At 46.4% G+C, this 26,105-nt stretch overlaps 1 protein-coding gene across 1 annotated transcript in view; it reads left to right on the forward strand.

Moving 5' to 3' along the window:
- The first annotated feature begins 13,480 nt into the window (after window positions 1-13,480).
- Window positions 13,481-26,105, forward strand: part of LEMD3 (LEM domain containing 3) — an 84,685-nt gene continuing 72,060 nt past the window's right edge. Inside the window, exon 1 of the mRNA XM_065410521.1 lies at window positions 13,481-14,984. Within this exon, the coding sequence (XP_065266593.1) occupies window positions 13,481-14,984 (1,504 nt within the window). The remainder of the gene's footprint in view (window positions 14,985-26,105) is intronic.

The following is a 26,105-nucleotide window of genomic DNA, read 5'->3' on the forward strand; positions in this document are numbered from 1 at the left end:
CACAGCAGAACTCAAACAAGAAGAGACAGTGTCCTTTGCTTACAGTTCCAAGCCACATTTCCAGGCAGCACTTAGCCCAAAAGCTCTCTTAGATTTTCTCATGCTTGTTCTGTGGCCTTGGCTTTTCTACCTCTGCTTCTCTGATGCTTTCTCCTGCTTCCCTGCATCTCTGTCACAGACAAACAAACCTTCACAAAACAATAACCACCAAGACCCTTCTGCCCACATGTGCCTGTGTTTGGGGTAGAGGCTGCTATCTGGTTCCATAAAGAAGCTTAACAGTTTGTTTCTTACAACTATATTTAAATGAAGGGAGGTGGTTATGTCCAATCCATAAAAATATTCTGGGCCTGATTATCAACCCAGCCTTAACCAGGTCTCCCTTCTTTTGTGTACTACTTTTGCAACAACAATTATTTCTAGGTACAATTTAGGCTGGAATGACACAGAGGGGCCAGGATGGGAAGCAGGATCTGGGACTATATATTTTGGTTTTCACTTATGGTGTTGCCATTCTTTCTCAATGTCTTCATGGTTGGGACTTGTACCCAACACCTTTCAGAGCATTCATTTTACAGGAATATAATTCCACACATGGGCCTCTACTACAACTGAGGTGTTTCTGGAGAGCACCCCCAAACGAAGGTCAATTTTAGGACTGACCTCAATAAAAATGTCTATCTGTTTGTGAAACTGTGAAAGTTCTCTTTTCCTTATCCCTTTCTCACCTCTTGACAAGCCTTACCCATTGTTGCCAACTGTTTTGATTTTATCACAAGTCTCATGATATTTGGTGATTTTTCTTAAAGCCCACCGTCTGTAGTCAGGTGATTACATGATAATCTGAGTTTTCATTAAAAAAAAAAAAAAACTAGCACAATGGATCAACAACCTACTAGTGGTGGGAAAATCTTAAAGTAAACTGAGGATCTGCACAGATCCACAGCCATTTAACAGAGCATTGAAAAAAAGTCAATACTCATTATCAACAATTGAGGACAAACTGATTCACCAGCCAGTGTGCCACCTTCTGGTCAGGTGTGGCATTGCAGAGTATTTTCTCTGTAGTCCTGCCAACCAGCTCTGCTGGTGGTGGTCCCCTTTTGCCCTGTGACTTGACCCTCCAGCCAGCTCATCTTTGGCCTTACCCCTTTCAGGGTAAATCAGGGTTTTCACCTAATAGTCCCAGAACCTCACAACAGGTTGACACTCCTGGTACAGACTGAACAGTCCTTCTGGCCCCTTGGGTCCAGGGTATTCCCACTGGTCTTCCCTGTGAGGCTGTAGAGGAATGGAGGGACTCCATCTACCCTGGCTTCCAGCCCTGGGACCCTTATAGCAAGTGTTTAAGGTCTCTCTGTTCAGACCTCTTGCTTCTTCCCTGGTCTACTTCCTACATCAGTCTACCTTCTCCTCAGGGGACTCATATTCTCAACAGAGGGTTCAAGCCCTAGTCTCAGTTCTCAATGTAACAAAGGAAAGGAAACCAAATTAACAGAAATAAAGAGCAGCACCAGCTTTTCTAATCCTACCAGGATCCTCCAGCCCTCTGTCCCACTACTTTACACTCACAGGCAACTGAAGGTAGCTTGGCTCTCTGCTGTGCTCCTCTCTGGGAGCTGAGGATGAGAGATCTGTCCATCTCCCCAGGCTGGGCCCTTCTGAATGAGCTTCTCCCTTTTTAAGGCTCGTCCTTCAAGACTGGTATACCTCAAAGATGCAGTGGGGCAGGGCTGCCTGAACCCAAAGCTTTAACCCCTTCTTGCCTGGTGAAGGGTTTGTGCACCTTGTCACACCAGGGTAAAAGTGTTCACTGTTTGTGATGTCAAGAATGGGTTCTGGGATATTGAGCTAGACAAGCCGTCCAGAGACCTGGCAACCTTTGCCACACCTTCTGGTATGTCCCACTGGGTACAAATGCTTACGCCACAGAGGTGCTCCAGTGTAAACTGAACCAGGTACTAGAGGCACTCCCTGGCATCAAGATTATAGCTGATGATATTCTTATTGTAGGAGAAGGAGAGGTCAAGGAAGAGGCAATCCAGAACCAGGATACCAAGCTGCTACAACTCCTAAACAGGTGCTGGGAACAGAATATTAGGCTGAATGCAGACAAGTTGGCACTGAGGAGAGAATAAGATGGAGAATATCTTATTGCCCTTATATAAATCCATGGTACGCCCACATCTTGAATACTGCATACAGATGTAGTCTCCTCATCTCAAAAAAGATATACTGGCATTAGAAAAAGTTCAGAAAAGGGAAACTAAAATGATTAGGGGTTTGGAACGGGTCCCATATAAGGACTTTTCAGCTTGTAAAAGAGGAGACTAAGGGGGGATATGATAGAGGTATATAAAATCATGAGTGTTGTGGAGAAAGTGAATAAGGAAAAATTATTTACTTGTTCCCATAAAATAAGAACTAGGGGCCACCAAATGAAATTAATGGGCAGCAGGTTTAAAACAAATAAAAGAAAGTTCTTCTTCACACAGTGCATAGTCAACCCGTGGAACTCCTTGCCTGAGGAGGTTGTGAAGGCTAGGACTATAACAGGGTTTAAAAGAGAACTAGATAAATTAATGGAGGTTAAGTCCATTAATGGCTACTAGCCAGGATGGGTAAGGAATGGTGTTCCTAGCCTCTGTTTGTCAGAGGGTGGAGATGGATGGCAGGAGAGAGATCACTTGATCATTACCTGTTAAGTTCACTCCTTCTGGGGCACCTGGCATTGGCCACTGTCGGTAGACAGGATACTGGGCTGGATGGACCTTTGGTCTGACCCAGTATGGCCGTTCTTATGTTCTTAGAGCTGAGGTCCCCTACATTGGACACCTGTTGACTTCTGAGGGACCCTGAGAAACTGAGAGTCAATAAGGAAATGCCCAGACCAAAGGATGTAAAGGAAGTCCAGCAATCTTTAGCGATACCCTACTATCAGAAGCCTGTGAACCCTAGAGAGAGTTAACACCCAATTACGCAGTGTGGGAATAGTCAGAGACCAAAGAACAGGCATTTGAAAGAGTCAAGAAAATAATAATCGAGGCACCAGTCCTAAAGTACTACAACTCTGCAGAGCAGCTACAGCGACAGTGTGATGCCTCAGGAGGCGGCCTAGCAGCAGCACTGATGCAAAGCCAGTACTACATAGCATTCGCTAGTAGCGCTCTGACAGACACAGAAAGGGGGTGTGCTCAGATAGAAGAGGTGCTACTGGCTATGTTCTTTGAAATGGAATGATTCCATCAGTTCACCTTTGGGCACAAGGTGGACATGCAGTCTGATTATAAACCATTAGAAAGCATTATAAAGAAGACCCTGGTGGGAGCAGCCAAATGATTACAACACATGTTGAGACTCCAGTGCTATTGTATGAGGATAAGGTACTGCACAGGAAAGTTACTACTGGTAGCAGATACCCTGAGCAGAGTAGAGTACAACACAAATGACTCTGGAACAGGAGATGGAATCTGTCAACATGCTACAATACCTTCACAGCTCTGATGGGGGTTCCAGCAAATCAACAAAGCACCAAAAAGGATGGGGTGCTACAGGCAGTAAAACAATTCAGACTCCAGAGTTGGCCAGATGGCAAGGAGCAAGTTCTACAGGAGGTTATTACCCTCCTGCTACCAGGTGAAGGAAGAACAGTGAGTGCAAGATAGGATTTTGTTTAAAGGGGACTGAGCAGTAAGCCCAGCAGATTTAAGCATTGACATCATGAGGTTGACACATGCTTCACACCTCGGGATAGAGGCATGCCCAAGAAGAGCCAGGGAATGTGTTTACTGGCCATGTATGAATGCCCAATTGAGAACATACCTGGAGCTATGCAAGGTGTGCAGAGACTATAGTGAGCAACAACAGAAGGAGATTCTACAGCCTTATGAATTCCCAACCCAACCCTGTGAAAAGGTTAAAAAGACCTGTTCACTTTTAATGACAGAAAGATTCACAGCAGACATTCACAGCAGATTACCACTCCAATTTCATAGATTCCTAGGCCAGAAGGGACCATTGTGATCATCTGTGTTATACCATCCTGTGTAACACAGGCTATAGAACTTCCCCAAAATAATTCCTAGAGCATATTTTTTAGAAAAACATCCAATGTGGATTTAAAAATTGTCAGTGGTAGAGAATCCACCATGACCCTAGCTGAATTGTTCCAATGTTAATTACTCTGGCCATTAAATATGCATTTCCAGTCTGAATTTGTCGAGCTTCAACTTCCAGCCATTGGATCCTGTTATACTTTTCTCTGCTTGATTGCAGAGCCCATTATTAACTATGTGTACTCCATGTAGATACTTATAGACAGTAATCAAGTCACCCCTTAACCTTCTGTTTGTTTAGCTAAGTAGACTGAGTCTGTGAGAGGGAGGGAGGAAGCTGCCTGCAGGACCCTTGAGGCCTGGAGCAGGCTTGCTAAAAGAGCCAACCAGAGGCATCTGGCACAGGGAGGGAATCTCAAGCATCTGGTTTCTTGTAAGAGAGCTCTTGTGGAAGAGCTGAGCCTGGGAAATCTGCAATGGAGTCAGCTCTGAGTAGGACAGTGGCAAGCCGAATCCCAGAGTGGATCACCTCTTAAGAACTGGAAAAAAAAAACCTCTTGAAGGAACCCTTTTGCTCAACCAGGCTCTCAGGTAAGAGCCATGCCCGGGACAGATTTTTGGAACGTTGAGTTTTACTTTTGAGTTTACTTTGTCTGAATAAATCCAGATCCTAACAAGGGTGGTGACTGGTTCAGTAAGTGTGTGGAATCTGTGTAAAAGGGCCTGGAAAGGGGAGAATCAAGAGCAGGGGCAGTGCAAAGACACTGCTGGCTGAAAGGGGGTGCATGGGACAGTCAATTCATTTACAGAGTCTATGACTATACTTCTGGGAGGTAGACTGGAGGACACTCAGGCAAGAGTTGTGACCAGGAAACTGAAGACACATTTTGCAAGGTATGGTATATCTAACATGCTACGCTAAGACAATGTGCTACAGTACCCTATAGCAGAATTCAAATGATTCAGTGCCAAATGGGAATTTAAGCACAAGACAGCTTCCCTTGGGTACCCACAAAGCAATGGAAAGGCAAAGTCAGCAGTAAAGACAGCCAAGAGGCAAAAGCAAAACAGACACAAAGGGATCCTTACCTGGCAGCTTTGAACCATTGAAATACATCCTCCCAGGGACTAGACAGTAGCCCATACAACGACTGATGGACTGGAGAACCAAGATTCTGCTTCCTATGAGAGGCAGTGTGTTTCAGTCCAGCAGAGGAATGATGAACACTACACAGAAGCAGTTAAGAGAGGGCCAAGCTAAGCAGACAGCCCTTTACAACAAAGGAGCAAAGACTTGAGGCTACTTTGCACAGGGGAGCAGTTCTGGCTTAACCATTAAATAGCCACCTAAAGCAATGGCAAAAGCCAACAGTCGAAAATTCAGTGGGACACAGGTCAAGTAGCTACAGTCTCAGGTCAGTGGTGGAGATTAAATCAAATACAACTGTATAATAGCAACACAGAGCTGGCACACTTGGACAAACAGGGCCAAGTCCAGGACCAGGAGGACATAGAGAGTCTCAGCTACCAGTTGTCCTGAAATAGGAGAGTCAGAGAAAAAGGTATATGAGCAATACAGAGGAACAACAGGATGCCCACCTATAGAATGAAGCCAGCAACACGGTGGAAACAAATCCTCCACCAACAGGGATAATCCAAACAAGAAATGGGAGACTAGTTTGAAGACTAGCATACTTGAAAGACTATGAACCCTAACAAACCACAATGAATTGGTAGTAAAGTCTATGTCACTTTGATGGCTATGTACTAGTAACATCTGGCCCCAGAAAGTCAGCAAATGCCTGCAAAAAAGACTGAAGCTATGTCAATAACTGTTTTTTTAATTTGCTGGCTGAATCAAAATAACTGGAAAAAATTTTTTGGGTTGACCGAAAATAATTTTTTTTTTTTCACAAACAGAAAGTGGAAAAAAAACTTTGGGGTTTAATTAAATGTTTTGTTCAACCCAAAACATAGTTTCATATTTTACCCCCCCCTTTTTTAAATTAAATTGCAGTAGATTTTGAAGTGAATTTTGAATAAAAAAAATGTCAAAACCAAAATGTTTTGTTTTTTTTCCAGAATTTTTTTTTATGACTAAAACAAATTTGTTAAATTCACAAAATGTGTTGATTGAGCAGAATCTGCATTTTCAGAGGAAAAAGAATTGTGTGAAAAATGTTGTCCAGCTCTACCACCCATAACAACAAAAATTGTTAAAAGGTAAGATGTAACAATCGGCATGGAACTTGGAGAGGAGCACGGGGTGCAGGAGGGAAGAGTTTGGAGGAGTCACCACGTTGTTCCTGTTGGGAGGAGAAATTGGTGATGGAGTCAGGTATTTTCTTTTATGCAATTTTTTTTCTTTACAAAGAACAACATGAGAGAGTTTCCTGGCTCACAGCATCAAGCCTCTTTGGGTATATCTACACTACAGTAAAACAGCCACAACTGGCTCATGTCAGCTGTCTCGGGCTCAATTCCAAAACAGGCCATGTACACTGCAATTTTATAGCCCCACAGCCTGAGCCCCAAGAGCCTGAGTCAACTGACATAGGCCAGCGATAGGTGTTCTATTGCCGTGTAGACATACCCTTTCAGACCACACCTAGTCCAAAATCTCTCTCTAGGCTTCTTCCAGGGCCAACACACAGTGCTTGTTCAGGGGACATACAGACTTACATCTGCCTATGTTTTAGGCAGTGTTCTGTGTTGGGTTTAGGCCCCCTATTGTTTCTTTCATTTAACCTGAATGAAAAGCAGCTGTTAACCTCACCAGCTTCAGTGTGGTTTAACTCAACATACATCAGTATTAAACTGACATTAGTCAAAAGTGCAGTGCAATGCCCAATTACCAGCCCTAATGATCTCTGAGGAACTGACTACTACTGGGCTGGCCAGGGCTACTAGTAGCCTGAGACAAGTACTGAGCTTGCAGCACTCCTGTTCCTCTTTACTGCATTTCAGACTGTAGGGAAAGGAAACATTGTTGAGGGTTGTCCTCATTCCACAGGTGCTGGAACTAGGGGGGCAGGACGGGGGTGTGGCAGCACCCCCTGCCTTGAAGTGGTTTCCATTATATCCAGAGTTTACAGTTTGGTTCAATAGTTCCAGCACCCCTGCCTCATTCAGCAGGAAGAGGGATGGAATGTTGGAAACAGAAGATTCTGTGGCAGTTGCAAATGACAACTGGCGATTCCTGGCTACTGCTGTAGATAAAGATAATACCTCAGGCCTTGGCTACACTTGCGAGTTGCAGCGCTGTAAAGCTGCCCCCAGCGCTGTAACTCACTCCCTGTCCACACTGGCAAGGCATTTGCAGCGCTGTATCTCCGTGGTTGCAGCGCTGCATGTACTCCACTTCCCCGAAAGGAACAGTGAGTATTGCGCTGCCGCTGCAGCGCTGCGGCACCAGTGTGGCCGCCAAATGCGCTGTGAATGGCCTCCAGAATTATTCTGCAGTATCCCACAATGCCTGTTCTAGCCACTCTGGTCATCAGTTCAAACTCTACTGCCCTGGCCTCAGGTAACCAACCATGTGACCCACCCTTTACATTCCCCAGGAATTTTAAAAATCCCCTTCCTGTTTGCTCAGCCCGGCATGGCGTGGAGTGCTATCAGCGAATCTTTCCAGGTGACCATGCCTCCACACGCCAAGCGAGCCCCAGCATGGAGCAATGGCGAGTTGCTGGACCTCATCAGTGTTTGGGGGGAGGAAGCTGTACAGTCCCAGCTGCGCTCCAGCCGTAGAAATTACGATACCTTCGGGAAGGTGTGACGTTGTGCAGTCTACATGGTTTTATAAAAACATGATAATAAGTGACTATAATGTAACTGGGATAGTTTTATAAAAAATTTGATAATAAGTGACTATAATGCAAATGGGATATGCTTTGTGCAAAAGGTCTCTTGTAAGGTATCATTACAAAGCTCATAAGCTACTGAGTGTGATCATCCTATTTGTAGAAATGTACCACTCTTGTATCTAAAACTAGAAATATAAAATGTAACTCTGAGGGCCTATTGTAATTATGTAAAGTGTGGGCCATTAATGATGGTTTGGAATCTTGATGACTCCCATTGTCTGCAGATGGCTGTTTACCTGTGAGTCTCCCTGTATATGTGTGTGCTGGCAAGTGAGTAATGAAGTCTTGCAGTGACATGTGATCATGTCACCTTAACTGGAATCCATCTTTAACCTGGTGCTTTTCCAGTGAGGGGGGGTGGAAACCCAGAGAGACAAAGGGTTCCCGCCTTATGCAAAAGATATATAAAGAGGTGGAAGAGAACAGAGAGAGGGAGGAGCCATCATGGAGAATCCCCTAGATAACACCTAAGCTGGAACAAAAGCTGTACCAGGGGAAAGAATTGTGCCCAGGCCTGGAAGGTGTCCAGTCTGAGAAAAAGCTTACTGAAGCATCTCTGAGGGTGAGATTATCTGTATTCAGTTTGATTAGGCATAGATTTGCGCATTTTATTTTATTTTGCTTGTGACTTACTTTGTTCTGTCTGTTACTACTTTGAACCACTTAGATCCTACTGTCTGTATTTAATAAAATCACTTTTTATTTAGTAATTTACTCAGAGTATGTATTAATACCTGGGGGAGCAAACAACTGTGCATATCTCTCTATCAGTGTTATAAAGGGCGAACAATTTATGAGTTTGCCCTGCATAAGCTTTATGCAGGGTAAAACGGATTTATCTGGGTTTAGACCCCATTGGGAGTTGGGCATCTGAGTGCTAAAGACAAGCACACTCCTGTAAGCTGGTTTTCGGGTAAACTTGCAGCTAGTGATTCAGACCCTGAGTCTTTGTTAGAGCAGACTGGAGTGTCTGGCTCAGTACAGTCCCAGCTGCGCTCCAGCCGTAGAAATTACGATACCTTCGGGAAGGTATCAAAGGACATGATGGAAAGGGGCCATGACCGGGACGCCCTGCAGTGCAGGATTAAAGTGAAGGAGCTGCGGAGTGCCTACCGCAAAGCCCGTGACGCAAACGGCCGCTCGGGTGCTCCCCCCGCGACCTGCCAATTCTACAAAGAGCTGGATGCGATACTTGGGGTTAACCCCACCTCCACTCCGAGCACCACCATGGACACTGCCGGTGTGGGGAGGGGGGAGGAGGAAGAGGAGGAGGAGGACGAGGAGGAGGAAAACGGGAGTGATGGTGGTGGGCCGGATGGAGACACCCCGGAATCCCTGGAGCCATGCAGCCAGGAGCTCTTCTCGAGCCAGGAGGAAGGTAGCCAGTCGCAGCGGCTGGTACTTGGTGGAGGACAAACAGAAGAGCAGGTTCCCGGTAAGTGGGTTTTTTTTTCGGGAAGGAATTTTTTTGGTGCGGGCTCTTTGGGAGAGGAGGGTTAGGCATGGATGCCTAGATGCAGAATAGTGTATTGATGTGGTTTATCACATCGCGGTAATCGGCCTCAGTAATCTCCTCGAATGTCTCATGCAGAATGTGTGCAATGCGCTTGCGCAGGTTTATCGGGAGAGCCACCGTGGTCCTTGTCCCAGCCAGGCTAACGTGTCCGCGCCACTGTGCCGCGAGGGGCGGGGGGACCATTGCTGCACACAGGCAAGCTGCATATGGGCCAGGGCGGAAGCTGCATTGCAGTAGAAGACCCTCCCTTGCTTCCCAGGTCACCCTCAGCAGCGAGATATCGTCCAGGACGAACACCTGTGGAAAATGTTGGGACAGTGTTCAGTGTAGGTGCCCCCTGAAGCTGTTGGCTCTCCCCAAGGCACAGAAACCCAGAGGACAGTGCAGCCCTGAAACAATCAGTCCCCCTTACTCACCATTTTGAGGCTCCCGTGGGATATGTGTGCTCTGTTTCGGATGGGAAAATTATGCTATTGTGTAGACCCTGTGTGTTTTCTACTCCTTAAGTGCGGGGGGAATCATTACTCTGTCTGGTATAAACAATGCTGCCTCTGTTAAATGTTGCATTTTGCCTATACAGCTGCATCAACCTTGAGACCTCAGACGTCCCTCTTATCGCCTGCTCAGAAACTGCAAAGACTCAGGAAGAGACCGCGAAAAAGCAAAGAAGACATGCTGCAAGAAGTGATGCGGCAATCTATTAAAGAGAATGAGAAAGCACAGAACTGGAGGGAGAGAGAAAGTAGGATCTGCCAGGAAAACGCAGCCCACCGGCGGCAAAGCACGGAGCACCGGCAGCAAAGCACGGATCGGCTCATAAGCATCCTGGTGCGCCAAGCAGATACTATCCAGGAGCTCGTAGCCATGCAGAAAGAGGAGCAGTACCACAAACGTAAACGCCACCCCCCCCTACAGCCCTTGTCCCAAAACTCTTTCCTTTGTGCCCCACTGTCACCTCCAACCCACTTTCCCCAACTTTCGTGTTCTTCACGCCACCCGCTGCCTCCAACACCAGTATCTTCACCACCCAACCCTGAAAACCACGACCCTTTCCCTCTGCACTCAACCCCCATCACCATGCAGTATAGCTATCCTGAGGTGCAGCACTCACTGCACAGCACACCAGACAGGGCATACGCGAATCTGTGATTGTACCGTTCCCCACTCCACCCCCTTGTTTCTTTTCAATAAATGGATTTTTTGGCTCTGAAAACATTCTTTATTATTGCATAAAGTAAAAGACTCCTTAGCACAGGAAATAAACAGGCACTGAAAGTCTGCTTAGCAAACACTGATTCCTAAAGATTGGAACTACTGCACTTCACTCCCGTGCAGGGCACCAGATATCACTGCTGGTTTTCAGCCTCGAATTGCTCCCTCAAGGCATCCCTAATCCTTGCAGCCCTGCGCTGGGCCCCTGTAATAGCCCTGCTCTCTGGCTGTGCAAATTCAGCCTCCAGGTGTTGAACCTCAGAGGTCCATGCCTGAGTGAAGCTTTCACCCTTCCCTTCACAAATATTATGGAGGGCACAGCACGCGGATATAACTGCGGGGATGCTGTGTTCGGCCAAGTCCAGCTTCCCATACAGAGATCACCAGCGGGCCTTTAAACGGCCAAAGGCACACTCCACAGTCATTCGGCACCGGCTCAGCCTGTAGTTGAACCGTTCCTTGCTGCTGTCAAGGCTCCCTGTGTAGGGTTTCATGAGCCACGGCATTAACGGGTAAGCGGGATCTCAAAGGATCACAATGGGCATTTCAACTTCCCTTACCGTGATCTTCCGCTCTGGGAAAAAAGTCCCGGCCTGCATCTTCCTGAACAGCCAAGTGTTCCGAAAGATGCGTGCATCATGCACCTTTCTGGGCCAGCCTGTGTTAATGTCAATGAAATGCCCACGGTGATCCACAAGCGCCTGGAGAACCATAGAGAAATACCCCTTCCGATTAACGTACTCGGATCCTAGGTGGGGTGGTGCCAGAATAGGAATGTGCGTCCCATCTATTGCCCCTCCACAGTTAGGGAACCCCATTTGTGCAAAGCCATCCACTATTTCCTGCACGTTACCCAGAGTCATGGTTCTTCTGAGTAGGATGCAATTAATGGCCTTGCAAACTTGCATCACCACGATTCCAACGGTCGACTTTCCCACTCCAAACTGGTTTGCGATCGACCGGTAGCTGTCTGGAGTTGCCAGCTTCCAGATTGCAATAGCCACCCGCTTCTCCACCGGCAGGGCAGCTCTCAATCTCGTGTCCTTGCGCCGCAGGGTGGGGGCGAGCTCCTCACACAGTCCCATGAAAGTGGCCTTTCTCATCCGAAAGTTCTGCAGCCACTGCTCGTCATCCCAGACTTCCATGACGATGTGATCCCACCACTCGGTGCTTGTTTCCCGAGCCCAAAAGCGGCGTTCCACGGTGCAGAGCATGTCCGTGAATGCCAAAAGCAATTTCGTGTCGTATGCGTTACGCGGCTCGATAGCATCGTCGGACTCCTCACCCTCACTCTCACTTTGGATCTTAAGGAATAGTTCGACAGCCAAACGTGACGTGCTGGCGAGACTCGTCAGCATACGCCTCAGCAGTTCGGGCTCCATTTCCCGCAGACAGATCGCGCTGCACAGAAACCGTTGAAAGATGGCGCCAAAGGTGGACGGAAACAAAGGGATTTCTGGGATGCGAAGCGATGCATCACGGAGCGTTGGGACAGGACCCAGAATGCCCTGCACCTACGCCCCCTTCCCACAACCCACGGCGCCAGAATGGTACGAGGTGCTCTGTGGGATAGCTGCCCATAATGCACCGCTCCCAATAGCGCTGCAATTGCGGCAAATGTGGCCACGACAGTGCGCTGGGCAGCTGTCAGTGTGGACAGACTGCAGCGCTTTCCCTACTCAGCTGCACGAAGTCAGGTTTAACTTACAGCGCTGTACATCTGCAAGTGTAGCCAAGGCCTAACATTTACACAGTGCTTTTCAGTCATAGAAGAGCTACTTGAAAGGGCTCCTCCTGAAAGAGCAATAGTCCTGATTTTCTGATTAATCATCCTCACCATTATAAAAGGCCTTCAAACCTTCTAAGCACCTGGATAGTCTGGCCCTGTCTCCAGCATAAGTTGAACAGCCAGAGCTAATAGTCTTCTGTGTTGAAATGAGCCTATAGGGGTGGGTAGAGATGCTGAGGACAGCTCCCTATTGCCATGCCCTCTGCCTCTCAGCCCTGGTCTACACACAAAATTTAGATCAACCTAGATACAACACTGAGGGTGTGAAAAATACATACCCTTGAGGTCTGGACCATAATTAAAGCAGCCAAGCCTGCTGTGTAGACATGACTAGGTAAACGAAAGACTTGTGGAAGCAGATTACCTACATTGACTGAAACCCCACCCCCATCTTGATAGGATATTTTATCCACACCTATTTCAGACCTGTTCAGCTACAGCTTTAATGGAGCAATTGGTACTAAATCTAAGCTTGCCTCATTCTTGTATCCATGGCTCCATTTTCATGTGTGTGGCGGGGGGGATTACTTTATATATCCACCATTTACCCCATGCCACTTCACCCAGATTTTTGCCTGCAGGATGGGGACACAACTTTGCTGGGTGGAGCCCAGCCTTCTACACCATTCCCTCCTCCGGCCCAACAGCCGCCTTCCTGGGACGTCAGAGAATGGCAGCAACCAGTGCAGCCTCCACTACGGAGTAGCTCTCACGGCTCCGTACCCTCTGGCGTCGCCCCGCATGGCGCATTGCAACGCGTTCTTCTCGCAGGGGAGGGCCGCGCTACTCGCAGACGGGCGCGCACGTGCGTGTCATTCACCCCTGTGCCCAGCACCAGTGTAAGGCCGTGGAGTGGAGGGCAGCGCAGCGCAGGGGAAGCGTCCCCCTCCCGTCTGGCTGGCGTCTCCGGCCGGGGGGCGGCGCTTCCAGGGTGACAGACGGGTCTAGGCCACAGTCTAGTGCGCACGCGTCAGTTCCGGCGGGGACGGGAGAGCGGCGCGGCGCGTGGGTAGGAAACGCCGCGGCGGCGGGGCAGAGAAACATGGCGGCGGCCGCGCAGCTCACGGATGAGGAGCTGTTCTCGGAGCTTAGGCGCTTCGGCCTCTCCCCGGGGCCGGTCACCGAGAGCACCCGGCCCGTCTACCTGAAGAAGCTGAAGAAACTGCGGGAGGATGAGCGGGCCGGAGCCCGCGGCAGCGCCAACAAGACCCGGAACAGCAACAACAATAACACGGGGGTCGGGGCAGCGCCTGGCGAAGGCGGCGGCGGCAGAGCGGCCCCGGGCATGGGGGCCCGGCTGGCCAGCACCGACCAGCCCTACTTGCCGGGCGGCGCAGGCGGGGGCAGCCGGAGCCGCGCAGCACCCCCTGCCGGGGGCGGCAAAATGCTGCTGGGTTTCAGCTCGGACGAGTCGGATGTGGAGGCCAGTCCCAGGAGCCAGGCCGGCGCCGGGGGCGGCAGCAGCAGCAGCCGGAGGGAGCGGGCGTCGCCCCCAGTCCGCGGCTTGAGGCCCGCAGCCTCCCATGGAGCCTGCAGTGAGAGGAACAGTTTCCCCCCTGAGGCGGCCAGGAGGAAGCCCAGTGCCTGGTGGGGGGCGGTGGCCAGGAGACCGACGGCCACGGCTGGGGCTCAGACTCAGGACATGCGGGAGACTGGGGAAGGGGGGGAGGACGAGGAGGAGGAGGAGCGGCAGTGGAAGAACCGGACTGTGAATGGTAATAGGCACCCCTCCCTTGGCGGCAGGGCCGAGTATTCCGACTCGGAGGAGGAGGGGGAGAGAGCCAAGCAGCAGGTATTGAAGGAGGAGACTGCAGCTCGCCAGCACCGGGGCAGACGGAGCCTGAGCAAATCTGCTGCCCCATTCACGGCCAGCAAATGTGCTGCAGCCGGCGCTGGCATGATGGAGACGGGCCAGCAAAGGGCTGGAGGAGGCGGCGGTGCTGGTGTAATCGCAATGAATGACAGGGCGGAGGCGGCTGCTGCTGGAAGTCTAGACAGGGGCAGAAATGAGGAGGAGGCAGCGGTGACGAGGGGGGGAGACTGTGAAAACTTGGACACCAGCCCTTCCATCCCCAGATACCGCAGCACCTCCTCCAAGAATTCCCCTCCACTCTTGGTACTGCCGCAGCCCACAGACATGGACAGCAGCAAAATCTGTGACCCTCTGGGCACTGTTAGGAAAGCAGCCAATAATCATGTTCTCAGCGGCGCTGCTGGTGGCTTTAATATTGAACCTAGGATTTATTCAGCTACCAACAGCCTCCCCCTGGGTGCTGCCACCCCCTCTTCCCTTAGAATCAATCACTCCAACCACACGGGCTCTAATCACACCTACCTGAAAAACACCTATAAGCAAAAGCTTTCTGAGCCTGAGGAGGAGCTTCTCCAACAGTTCAAGAGAGAGGAGATATCCACCACTGGAGGCTTCAGTGCACATTACTTGTCCATGTTTCTCTTAACTGCTGCATGCTTGTTTTTTCTGATACTGGGACTCATGTACGTGAGAATGAGAGGTTCGGGAGTAGCTGAACATGGGGAAGTCAACAGTAAGTATTAGGTCAAGGGTAAGAGGAGTCTCTTATTGTAATGGGGCATACACTTACCCAGTGCTATTTTGTGCTCTAACACTTTTCACTTCAGGGTCTTGACAGCATAATCTTTCCAATGCATCTATAGTATAGGTAAATAGTGTTCCCACTTACTGATGTATAAATTGAGGCACAGAAGGATTATGACTTGCTCAAGGTGACCCATGAGTCTATTTGACAACTGTGTGTAGAACCTGACTCAATCTCCTGCTCGAACCTGTTGACACCTGTCTATCTAGCATGACTTTTCTGTTTCACTAAGCACTTTCATATTTGTTTTATGACAACTCAGCTTATGAAAGGTCAATAGAAAAATTAGGTGGTAAGGCCTTATATTGGTATGAGCTCAGTAAGATTCATCTGCATTCGGATGTCTTTGATCCAAATAGTAAAGCAGATTCAGTTTTAATACATAAGTGAAGCTGTGTAGTCAAATGAAGCATAACCCAGGTTTGGATGATATTTTCACAAATGAGGTTATACTGCAAAAGGTTTGATTTTTGCTCTAGTTAAGTGGTTCTCAAACTATGGGGCAGGCCTCCCAAGGGAGGTGCAGGAATGTGTCAAGGGAGGCGTGAGCTGTGTGCTTTTTTGAAGAGCTCTGGCTGTTGGCCTCAGGATGCTGGGGCTGGTGCAGAAGGGCCATGCCCACCCGGGAGGTGGGGATAAAGGGTGGAGCCAGAGCTCCACTGCCCTGGGGCTGACAGCTGCAGCACTGTCACCCAGGCTCAGATTCCTCCTTCCCCTGCCCTCACCAGGAGGTGGCTTGGGATCTCATCTCTTCCCCCCCCCCCCCCCCCCCCCCCCCCCCCCCCCGCTGCCAGTCGTCACCTGGAGGTGGTGGGCTCCAGCTGTTAGCCCTGGGGTGGCAGCAGCAGCGCAGAAGTAAGGGTGACAATGGGGCGCTAAGTCTTCTGTGAAAAGCGATATTGATTAATATATTTTTTTTTTCCACGTTGCCACCCTTACTTTTGTGCTGCTGCTGGCCTGGCGCTGCTTTCAGAGCTGGGTGCCTGGCCAGCAGCCACTGCTCTCTGCTTTGCCTTCAGAGCTGAGTGGCGGTATGTGTGTGTGTGGGGGGCATAAACAACTACAGAGGGGTCCTGATCAAATAAGTTTGAGAACCACTGCTCTAGGTTGATGTGATGTAGTGCTTTCTAGCAGAGATCTTGTTCTAAATTTGTTAAGATTGACTATCCTGTATAAAATACAGGTTGAGGCCTTAGTTTGAGCGTCATAGCAGTCTTTTAAATCTTCACATAATACCTATTTGGACTTCTTAAATATGTGGAAGTAACTTTTAAAAATGACTAAAATTTAGAAATTGCCATTCTGTAACCACAAAACAGGTACAAAAATGGAAATGTATCATCTCAGGGTGGTGAATCATGCTAATTCAACTCTTGGCCTCCCTGAAATGGGCATCAAAACTGTCTATTAACTGTAGTGGTATTTTCTTTATCTGGACAGCTGTTCATTAGAAATTAAAAAGATGACAGAATCTTGTCTTAAGGAGAGTGAGCAACAGTTAGATGGTAATGTGTAGTCATTAGTGATTTATGCTGGTCTTGGAACAGTGACTGAGATGAAAGGCTGCATACTTCCTTAGTTGAAGTAGGTGTGTAACATGCAAAACAAACAGATGGAGGTGTAATCCATGCCATAAACTGCTTGCAGACTAGATAGACAAACTAATTCAAGACACAAATACAATAGATGTAGGGAGATGAATATATTAGAAGTGTGTGTGTGTGTGTGTGTGTGTGGTGCCCTAGCACAATGGGGTCCTAATCCCTGATTGAGGCCTCTAGGTGCTACTGCAATACAAACTATTAATTTATCCCTGGAACCTACTGGGGCTCTTGCAACAGCGAATAGTTGTCTGATACATTTTGAATCCCTCTGCTATTCTGGAATGGGAAAGAGACCCCCCCCCCCCCCCCCCACACACACACACTAATCTTTTGCCTGTGGAAAGGGATGTAGCAGTTGCGCTGCCATTTTTATGGTCTACTGCTGACAGTAGCCTTCTCAAGCAGCAGCAGAGTAATAGGTATGTTTGTCAGTTGTATTGCTACCCACATGGCTCAGAAGAGCTGCAGTGAAATTGGGCAGTCTTCTGCTGTTTGGGAAAGCTGTGAACGTAAGGCAACACACTGGAATAGACTGAATACTCAGGAAGATATCCCTGTACTGTATAACCATAAGGGCTAGAAACTTGCCTCTTTTTATTAAGTGGTGCTGAGCACCACAACTCCCAGTGAAGTCTTTTAATAAAAGACAAAAGTATTAAATCCTGAAGATTTTGATGGGCAAGTTTCCCACTGGTGAACAGTCAAATGGATTTTACAAGCCCTCCTGAAGACTGAGGTCTAGTTTACAAAGTTAGGTTGACATAGCTACATTGGTCAGGGTTGTGCCATAGCTGTGCCAACCTAACCCCCAGTGTAGACGCTGCTAGGTCCAAAGAAAGTTTCATAGATGTAGCTACTGTTGCTTGGGAGGGTGGTGTTCCTAAATGAATGGGGAGAAGGGGGTGACGACGACCTTTTCATCAGTGTAGGCTCTGGCTACATTAGAGTTATGCTGGCATAGTCTGGTGACCTAGCTATGCCTGTATAGTCTCCGGAGTGTGGCTATACCATAAGCTGGATTTCTCAGTCACTATACTAAAAGTACATTGTATGTAAACGTATCTTGAACTTTTTGTGTTTGGAAGAAAGCTACTTCTCTTTTGAATCAGAGTTTAGAGCAGTGGTGTCATAAGAACATAAGAACGGCCATACTGGGTCAGACCAAAGGTCCATTTAGTCCATCCAGTATCCTGTCTTCCGACAGTGGCCAATGTCAGGTGCCCCAGAGGGAATGAACAGACAGGTAATCATCAAGTGATCCATTCCCTGTTGCTCATTCCCAGCTTCTGGCAAACAGAGGCTAGGAACACTATCCCTGCCTGTCCTGACTAATAGCCATTGATGGACCTATCCTGCAGGATATATGTTCAGCCCTCACACTGAGCAAATATGTCAAAAAAGGTAAAGGGGTCACAATCAATGCTTGGTCCTATTCTGCTTCCTTTGCATTGTCTAGGTGGTAGAAAGGCAGTGGAAACCACCTGTACGTTCCCTGCTGGAGACTTCTCTGATGAGGGGGAGCCCCTAGAGGACTATAAATAGAGGTTGTGCACATCTGATCCGCAAAAATGATCTGCGGATATCTGCAAATTTGCAGGGCTTTAGATATAAAATTTGGGTCTGCATCCATCTGCGTTCGGCAAAAATGGTCCGTGGATCTCTGCGGATTTGCAGGGTTCTAACTATAAAGCCAATCCTGCATGTCTTTCTCCACAGCCTCTGGCATAGGGAGCAAGTTGAGGGCAGGAAAGGCATCTGATTGGAGCGTAACATGCTTTGGCTACTTCCAGCTAGTGTATGGTCCCTGGGTAACTATTGCCAAGTAGTGCCAGCAGCCTCCAGGCTACTCCAGTCTTGACTTGGGCAGAGAATTGCAGAACCTGTAACTGGTTATTTGTTCTCAGCTTCTCTTTTTCTCTCTCTCCTGCTGTCTTGGGTGGCTGTGTCAGGTGCTTCTTAGGCTCAGATAAAGCCAGCCTAGCTCTCTCCTGCAGGAGCCTGGTGGCTCCTATAGTTCTGTGGGATGTCACCTACATTCCTCCCCATAGTGACAGGGTCGATTCAACGTTTTCTTTTTAAAATAGTACAGTATGTCTCGGGGAACATACTAGAATTAATAATCAAATACCTATTTTCTTGTCACCTCTTAAAGGCCACAAGTTGGACATCACTGTTTCAGAGTAACTAGTCCTATGTTCTATTATAGAAAACACTTTTCCTGTATAGCTGCTTTGGACTTTACTGAATTGTATTTCACACTTTTTTATGGAAATAACTTGGAGTTGGAACAAAAGCCTCTCAAAACATCAGTCAAATAGTGTCTCTCTCTCTCTCCCCCCAGTGAAATGGAACTAAATTTTAGGAAAACAATTTGCTGGGTATAATTTTCTTCACCTAACAATTCAGGTACTGAGAGAAAGCTTTTTCTGTTGCGTTTAAGACATGGTAAGAGGTAGTTAAAGTCCTTTTTTTTTTTTTTTTTTTTTTTTAAACCCTGTTCAACACTTTGATTAGAAAAGTGGCAAGCACTAACTCTTTCATGAAGTAAGTGACTTGTTAACATCAGCGCATAAGTTCTTGTGTCCTGTGTAAGTGGTGTGCACGTTAAATTAGTCTCTAGTATATGACTGGGCATTGAGTGGTTGAACTTCAAAAACTGACTGTCATCTTTCAGTTCTCATTTTCTCAAAAAGCCTTAGCATCTTTCTATTCCTACCCGCAAACTATTTAAAAAACAAACAAACCAAAAAAACCCAGCATAGTTGGAATATTCCATAAACTTGTAAATTACATTTCAGCTATGTCTGTCACTTTGCACCAGAATTACATCTTAAAGAAACAAGCTATTTTAAATATTATTTTTGAGCTCTCTCTCGAAACTGGCCCTACCTCGTCTCATAGTTTACCGTCATTGTGTCAAGAAACACTCCTGTTGCGAAGCACAGCAATGAGAGAGTTTAATTTCAGACTGGAGCATTTTTGGCATAACTTTTTTTTTTTTGGCTTGTATTCAGTTGTTTCCCACAACTGGGAATCCTCAAGGAATGAGTAAAGTGCTGTGTGATTTATACCTACAATCACAAAAATTTACTTTTTACAGTGCATACACATCTTTCACTTTCATGTAAGCTTTTGTTTCTGAGCCTCAGTAAGGTCTAGCTCACTCCAAAATGTGTAAGCCAGTAAAGGTGAAATCCATTTTTTGCTGAACTGTATAAAACTTTTAGCTCATGACAGAGTTTACTCTTTGGAGCCAGTGGGATGTTAGTGATCCAGCTGTGATACTGTGAATACATATAGCTGTTAAGTGTCTCTGCATGAACTGCCAAGCACTTCAAGTGACTGCTCATCTTGACAGGTTTCAGAGTGGTAGGCGTGTTAGTCTGTATCAGCAAAAACAATGAGGAGTCCTTGTGGCACCTTAGAGACTAACAAATTTATTTGGACATAAGCTTTCGTGGGTTAGAACCCACTTTGTCAGATGCATGGAGTGTAAAATACAGGAGTAGGTATAAATACACCTGTATTCCGATATAACGCGACCCGATATAACACGAATTCGGATATAACGCAGTAAAGCAGCGCTCCAGGGGGACGGGACTGCGCACTCCAGCGGATCAAAGCAAGTTCGATATAACGCGGTTTCACCTATAACGCGGTAAGATTTTTTGGCTCCCGAGGACAGCGTTATATCGGGGTAGAGGTGTACATGAAAAGATGTGAGTTCCCTTACCAAGTGTGAGGTCAGTCTAACAAGACAATTTAATTGAGTTCTTCTTGTGTTTTTTCACAGTAAAAGAATGGGAAATTCAAATAAGGATTCTAGAGATGTAACCTCCCCTCCAGCAAACAAGTCTTGAGTACATAGTAAGGTTTCTGTTGGCAAAATAAGAAAAAGGAGAGTATTGTATAGTGCAAAGTGAAATTGTTAAACTAGTTCAATACATGCTGGGAAATAACCTCTCTGGCACATCACTCTAAAAGCAGTGAGGACACGAGACATTAAAAGAAAAGTAGTATATGTTTGGAGACTTTATATGGTAGGTTGTACGTAAGAGAGACAAGGTGCGCTCAACTTCTGTTGTTGGGAGACAAACTTTCGAGCTTAAATGCCGCTATTCTTGTCCCGAAGAAGAGCTCTGTATAAACTCAAAAGCTTGTTTCTTACCAAAAGAAGTTGGTTCAATAAAATATACTACAACACCCCCTTGTCTCTATAATATCTTGGGACCAACACAGCTACAACACTATATACATTCTTTATGCAATCAGTACTGTGTAGTTTGTTTCATAAGTGGCAGAATAGAAGATATGTGATGTGGAGACTCAGGGCTGGTCCACACTAACCCCCCACTTCGAACTAAGATACGCAACTTCAGCTACGTTATTCACGTAGCTGAAGTTGAACTATCTTAGTTCGAACTTACCGCGGGCCCACACGCGGCAGGCAGGCTCCCCCGTCGACTCCGCGTACTCCTCTTGTGGAGCAGGAGTACCGGCGTTGACGGCGAGCACTTCCGGGATCAATTTATCGCGTCTAGTCAAGACGCGATAAATCGATCCCAGAAGATCGATTGCTTACCGCCGGACCCGGAGGTAAGTATAGACGTACTCTTAGTGGTCTAGTTCCTTGTTGGGGTCATTGACTTGTTTAGAGGTAGACTAAAGTTCTGAATCAAAGAATTGGAAAGCAGAGCCAAGAATGAATGTCTTCATATTGGGGCCATGTTTTGGGTTAGTTGGCCAGGAACCTGAATCCTTGATTTAAACACTTCAGGTTTGCGGACATTTTGGAACTCTTGGGAGCAAACTGGATTTATAAGGTAGAGTGCAGTGCTACTTATTGGTGGAGAACAGGGCTGTGAAGGAACTTGGTTACAGTAAATTCCTTTCACTATCTATTAAAATCGCCATCTATAAGCTTAATTTGTTCTCTGAAAATAATGCTATTCTCTTTTGCTTTGTACATGACTACTTTCTACCATGAGATGATTTTGAAACTGGAGCTATCTGGCGATTTATCTGATTTGTGAAGCTGATCAAAAAATAAATCACTTTGCTCTTCAGGTCTGAGTGCAGTGCTTACAGTAGTAAAAATTAATTGTTGTTGGTTAACAAAATGTGTGTGGTGTAAGCAAACAAAGATCCAATATTGAATCAGAAAATGAACACATAGGCCTAAAGAGGATGAAATTCTCTTGACCCCCTATGCTATTTAACACTTATCAGTGACCTGGAAGAAAAATCATCACTGATTGCACTTGACCCCAAAATTGAGGGAGCAGTAAATAATGAAGAGAACAGCTCAACAGGTGACCAATTCCGAGCAATCTGGATTGCTTGGTAAGCTGGGCACTAGCAAACAATATGCGTTTTAATATGGCTAAACTTATACATCTAGGAACAAAATGTAGGCTATACTTGCAGGGTGGGGGACTCTATCCTAGGAAGCAATGACTCTGAAAAAGATTTGGGGGTCATGGTGCGACTCTGTGGCCAAAATAGCTAATGCAATCCTGGAATGCATAAACAGGAAAACCTTGAGTAGAAGTAGAGAGGTTATTTTACCTCTATATTTGGCACTGGTGTGTCCGCTGTTGGAATACAGTGCGCAAGTCTACACTACAAAATTAAGTCCACCTAAGTTATGTCGACGTATAGCCACCACAGTAATTAAATAGCTTTTGCATATCCATACTACACTCCTTGTGTTGGAGGTGCGCATCCTCACCAGAAACACTTGGACCGATTTAACTGTCAGTGTGGGGCATTGTGGGACAGTTTCTGAAAGGCAGCTACAGTGGATGCATAGGTGGGGTGGCTGTGCGTGACTGCTGGAAGCTCCCTAGAAGTGTAGGGGAGGCACCAGTGCCGGGACCGTGGCCCCATGCCTTGCTTCCCCTGAGGCTCTGACTTCGCTCCATCCCAAGGCCCTGCCCCATCTCTGAGGGTCCCCCGCTTGCACTTCTCCAGCCCCTCCCCCGGAGAGGTGTGGGTGGGGGGAAGAGGCAGAGTGGGGGCAGGACCTTGTGGGGAAGAAGTGGAGTATAGGTGGGGCCCCAGGGAGTGGCCACTGTCTGGGTGCTGGTGGCTCCCCCACTTCTTGGGAGCTTCTAGCGGCGGCGCTTCAAAGGTGGCGGGCCGGCATTCCTCCAAAGGGAGGTGCACTGCATCTGGCATTTCTTGCCCATTTGGGAAGGTTTAGCCTCCCCAAGCCTCTTATTCCTGCCGCTCACGAATGGATGTAAGCAACGCAGTGTCTACACTGACACTGTATCTACCTAATTACATCGACCTAAGCGCTATGCCTCTCGCAGTGGTGGAGTTAAATCGGTGTAGTGGGTGAGATACATTGGTGCAAGCTACCTTTTAGTGAAGAGGCTTACAGAGTTGGGTCGACGTAAGTTGACTTATGTCGACCTAATTCTGTAATGTAGACCAGGGCTGTGTCAACTTCTAATGTCTATGATTCAGAAAGGATGTTGATAAATTGGAGAGGGTTCAGAGAAGAGCCCTGAGAATGATTAAAGAATTAGAAACATGCCTTATGGTTTTACAGTGATTGATTCAAGGACTTAATGTGTTTAGCTTAACAGAGAAAAGGTTAAGGGGTGTCTTGATTACAGTCTATAAGTATCTATCTGGGGAACGTTATGAGATATTTGGGCTTCTCAGTCTAACAAAGAAAGGTATAACACTATCCAGTGGTTAGAAGTTGAAGCTAGACAAATTCAGACTGGCAATAAAGCGTAAATTTTTGACCGTGAGTGTAATTAACCATTTGAACAATTTACCGTGGTTCATGGTGACCATTTTTAAATCAAGGTTTAAAAAAAATATATGTTCTTGGAATTGTTTTGGGGAAATTATTTGGCCTGTTTTACAGGAGATCAGACTAATGATCACAATGGTCCCTTCTGGCCTTGAAATCTAAAATGTAAAAGAAAAAGCTTAAAAAATATTTTTAGAAAAATTAGACAAGCTGTTCTGAATGAGATGCAGAGTTAAGAGGCTGTACCAGTTTGAGGAAGTTTTGCTTGGAATACAAAGAATCTGTTTTATGCTCTGATAGAGTAAGAAGAGACCACTTTCTTCTAAAAGATGATATTCTATCATTCTTCAAGTTGTAAAAGTAATGAGGTTATTCAGGGATGTTCCTATGGGTGTACTTACAAATTTAAGAAATAGGGGAACTGGCGGTGAATCTATCATGGCAGTCTTCTATCTTTGTCAGGGTATTTTGCACCTGCATTCTTGTGTAAGCACAAAGAATGCAGGTGCAAAATACCATGCTTTTAGAAGGTGTTACCAATTTTAAAATACTGCTTATGGTACTTCAATTATGTGTGAAAATTGCCTAATAAGTGGGATAGAGGCGGGGGGGGGGGTTTATTCTTTAATAAACTGAACACTTTAAGAAAAGTGTATTCCTTTAATTACTGAATGCTTTCTTTTACACTGATTATTTAGTTTGTTCAACAAAATCTAGGGCATTCTTCTTTACACTTCAGTTGCAAGTTCCCTTTTAACCAAAAACCTGGTGGGCAGATGGAAATTAAGAGGAACTGAAAGGATAGTGTCCTATTATTCATAATGCACAAATGAGTAACTCTCCTAAAAAAACCTTAGAAGATTCCAACTGACAAGTTTCTTCTTGGCTTGGCAAGCTGTTCAATTGACTGCCTATTTGTCCATGGGCAGGTATTGTCAAATATTCCAGTGAAAATGCTTTGATGTAGTTGGCAGGTTTTTTTATTGCATCATGATGCCATGTGTTATCAAGCCTACTTAAATGTCTTGATCACTCACTTGGTATTAGCATGTAGCAAACTTTTTTGGGGGGGGAACATGTACTGCTTGAGAGTTGAGCATCTTGATTGGCTGGGACTCTTCTAGAACAAATGTATGTATATCTTTATTTGAATACTAGGCCATCAATAGACCTGACAGTTCACAAAGCACATTAATAAAGTTTTAAAGACTTCCTCCCTGCCCTGAAGAGCCTACAGTCTAAACTGACTACACAAACATATATAATGAACTCAGAAGGGATAGGAGTACTTGTGGCACCTTAGAGACTAACACATTTAGAGCATAAGCTTTTGTGAGCTACAGCCTACTTCATTGGATGCATGTAGTGGAAAATACAGTAGGAAGATATATACACACAGGTCTGTGAGAGTGAGGGATCATTTTCCAGGATAGGTTGTAGATCGTGGATAATGCGCTGGTTAACTAGATCGTGGATAATGCGCTGGTTAACATCCAGTGCATTATCCACGATCTACAACCTATCCTGGAAAATGATCCCTCTCACAGACCTTGGGAGGCAGGCCAGTCCTCGCTTACAGACAACCCCCCAACCTGAAGCAAATACTCACCAGCAACTACACACCACACCACAGAAAACACCAACCCAGGAACCAATCCCTGTAGCAAACCTCGTTGCCTACTCTGTCCCCATATCTACTCTGGCGACACCATCAGAGGACCCAACCACATCAGCCACACCATCAAGGGCTCATTCACCTGCACATCCACTAATGTTATATATGCCATCATGTGCCAGCAATGCCCCTCTGCCATGTACATCGGCCAAACCAGACAGTCCCTCCGCAAAAGAATAAATGGACACAAATCGGACATCAGGAATGGTAACATACATAAGCCAGTAAGTGAACACTTCAATCTCTCTGGTCATTCTATTACAGATTTAAAAGTCACTATCATTGAACAAAAAAACTTCAGAAACAGACTTCAAAGAGAAACAGCAGAACTAAAATTCATTTGCAAATTTAACACCATTAATCTGGGCTTGAATAGGGACTGGGAGTGGCTGGCTCATTACAGAAGCAGCTTTTCCTCTCCTGGAATTGACACCTCCTCATCTATTATTGGGAGTGGACTACATCCACCCTGATTGAATTGGCCCTGTCAACACTGGTTCTCCACTTGCGAAGTAACTCCCTGCTCTCCATGTGTCAGTATATAATGCCTGCATCTGTAACTTTCACTCTATGCATCTGAAGAAGTGAGGTTTTTACCCACGAAAGCTTATGCCCAAATAAATCTGTTAGTCTTTAAGGTGCCACCAGACTCCTTGTTGTTTTTGTAGATACAGACTAACACAGCTACCCCCTGATACTTGACATCATAAGACCTAATCACATCAGCCACACTATCAGAGGCTCGTTCACCTGCACATCTACCAATGTGATATGTGCCAGCAATGCCCCTCTGCCATGTACATTGGCCAAACCAGACAGTCTCTAGGTAAAAGAATAAATAGACACAAATCAGATGTCAAGAATTATAACATTCAAAAACCAGTTGGAGAACACTTCAATCTCCCTGGCCACTCGATTACAGACCTAAAAGTCGCAATATTACAACAAAAAAACTTCAAAACCAGACTCCAACGAGAGACTGCTGAATTGGAATTAAT

This window comes from Emys orbicularis, chromosome 1 (genome assembly GCF_028017835.1).
Source record: "Emys orbicularis isolate rEmyOrb1 chromosome 1, rEmyOrb1.hap1, whole genome shotgun sequence".
NCBI lineage: Eukaryota > Metazoa > Chordata > Testudines > Emydidae > Emys > Emys orbicularis.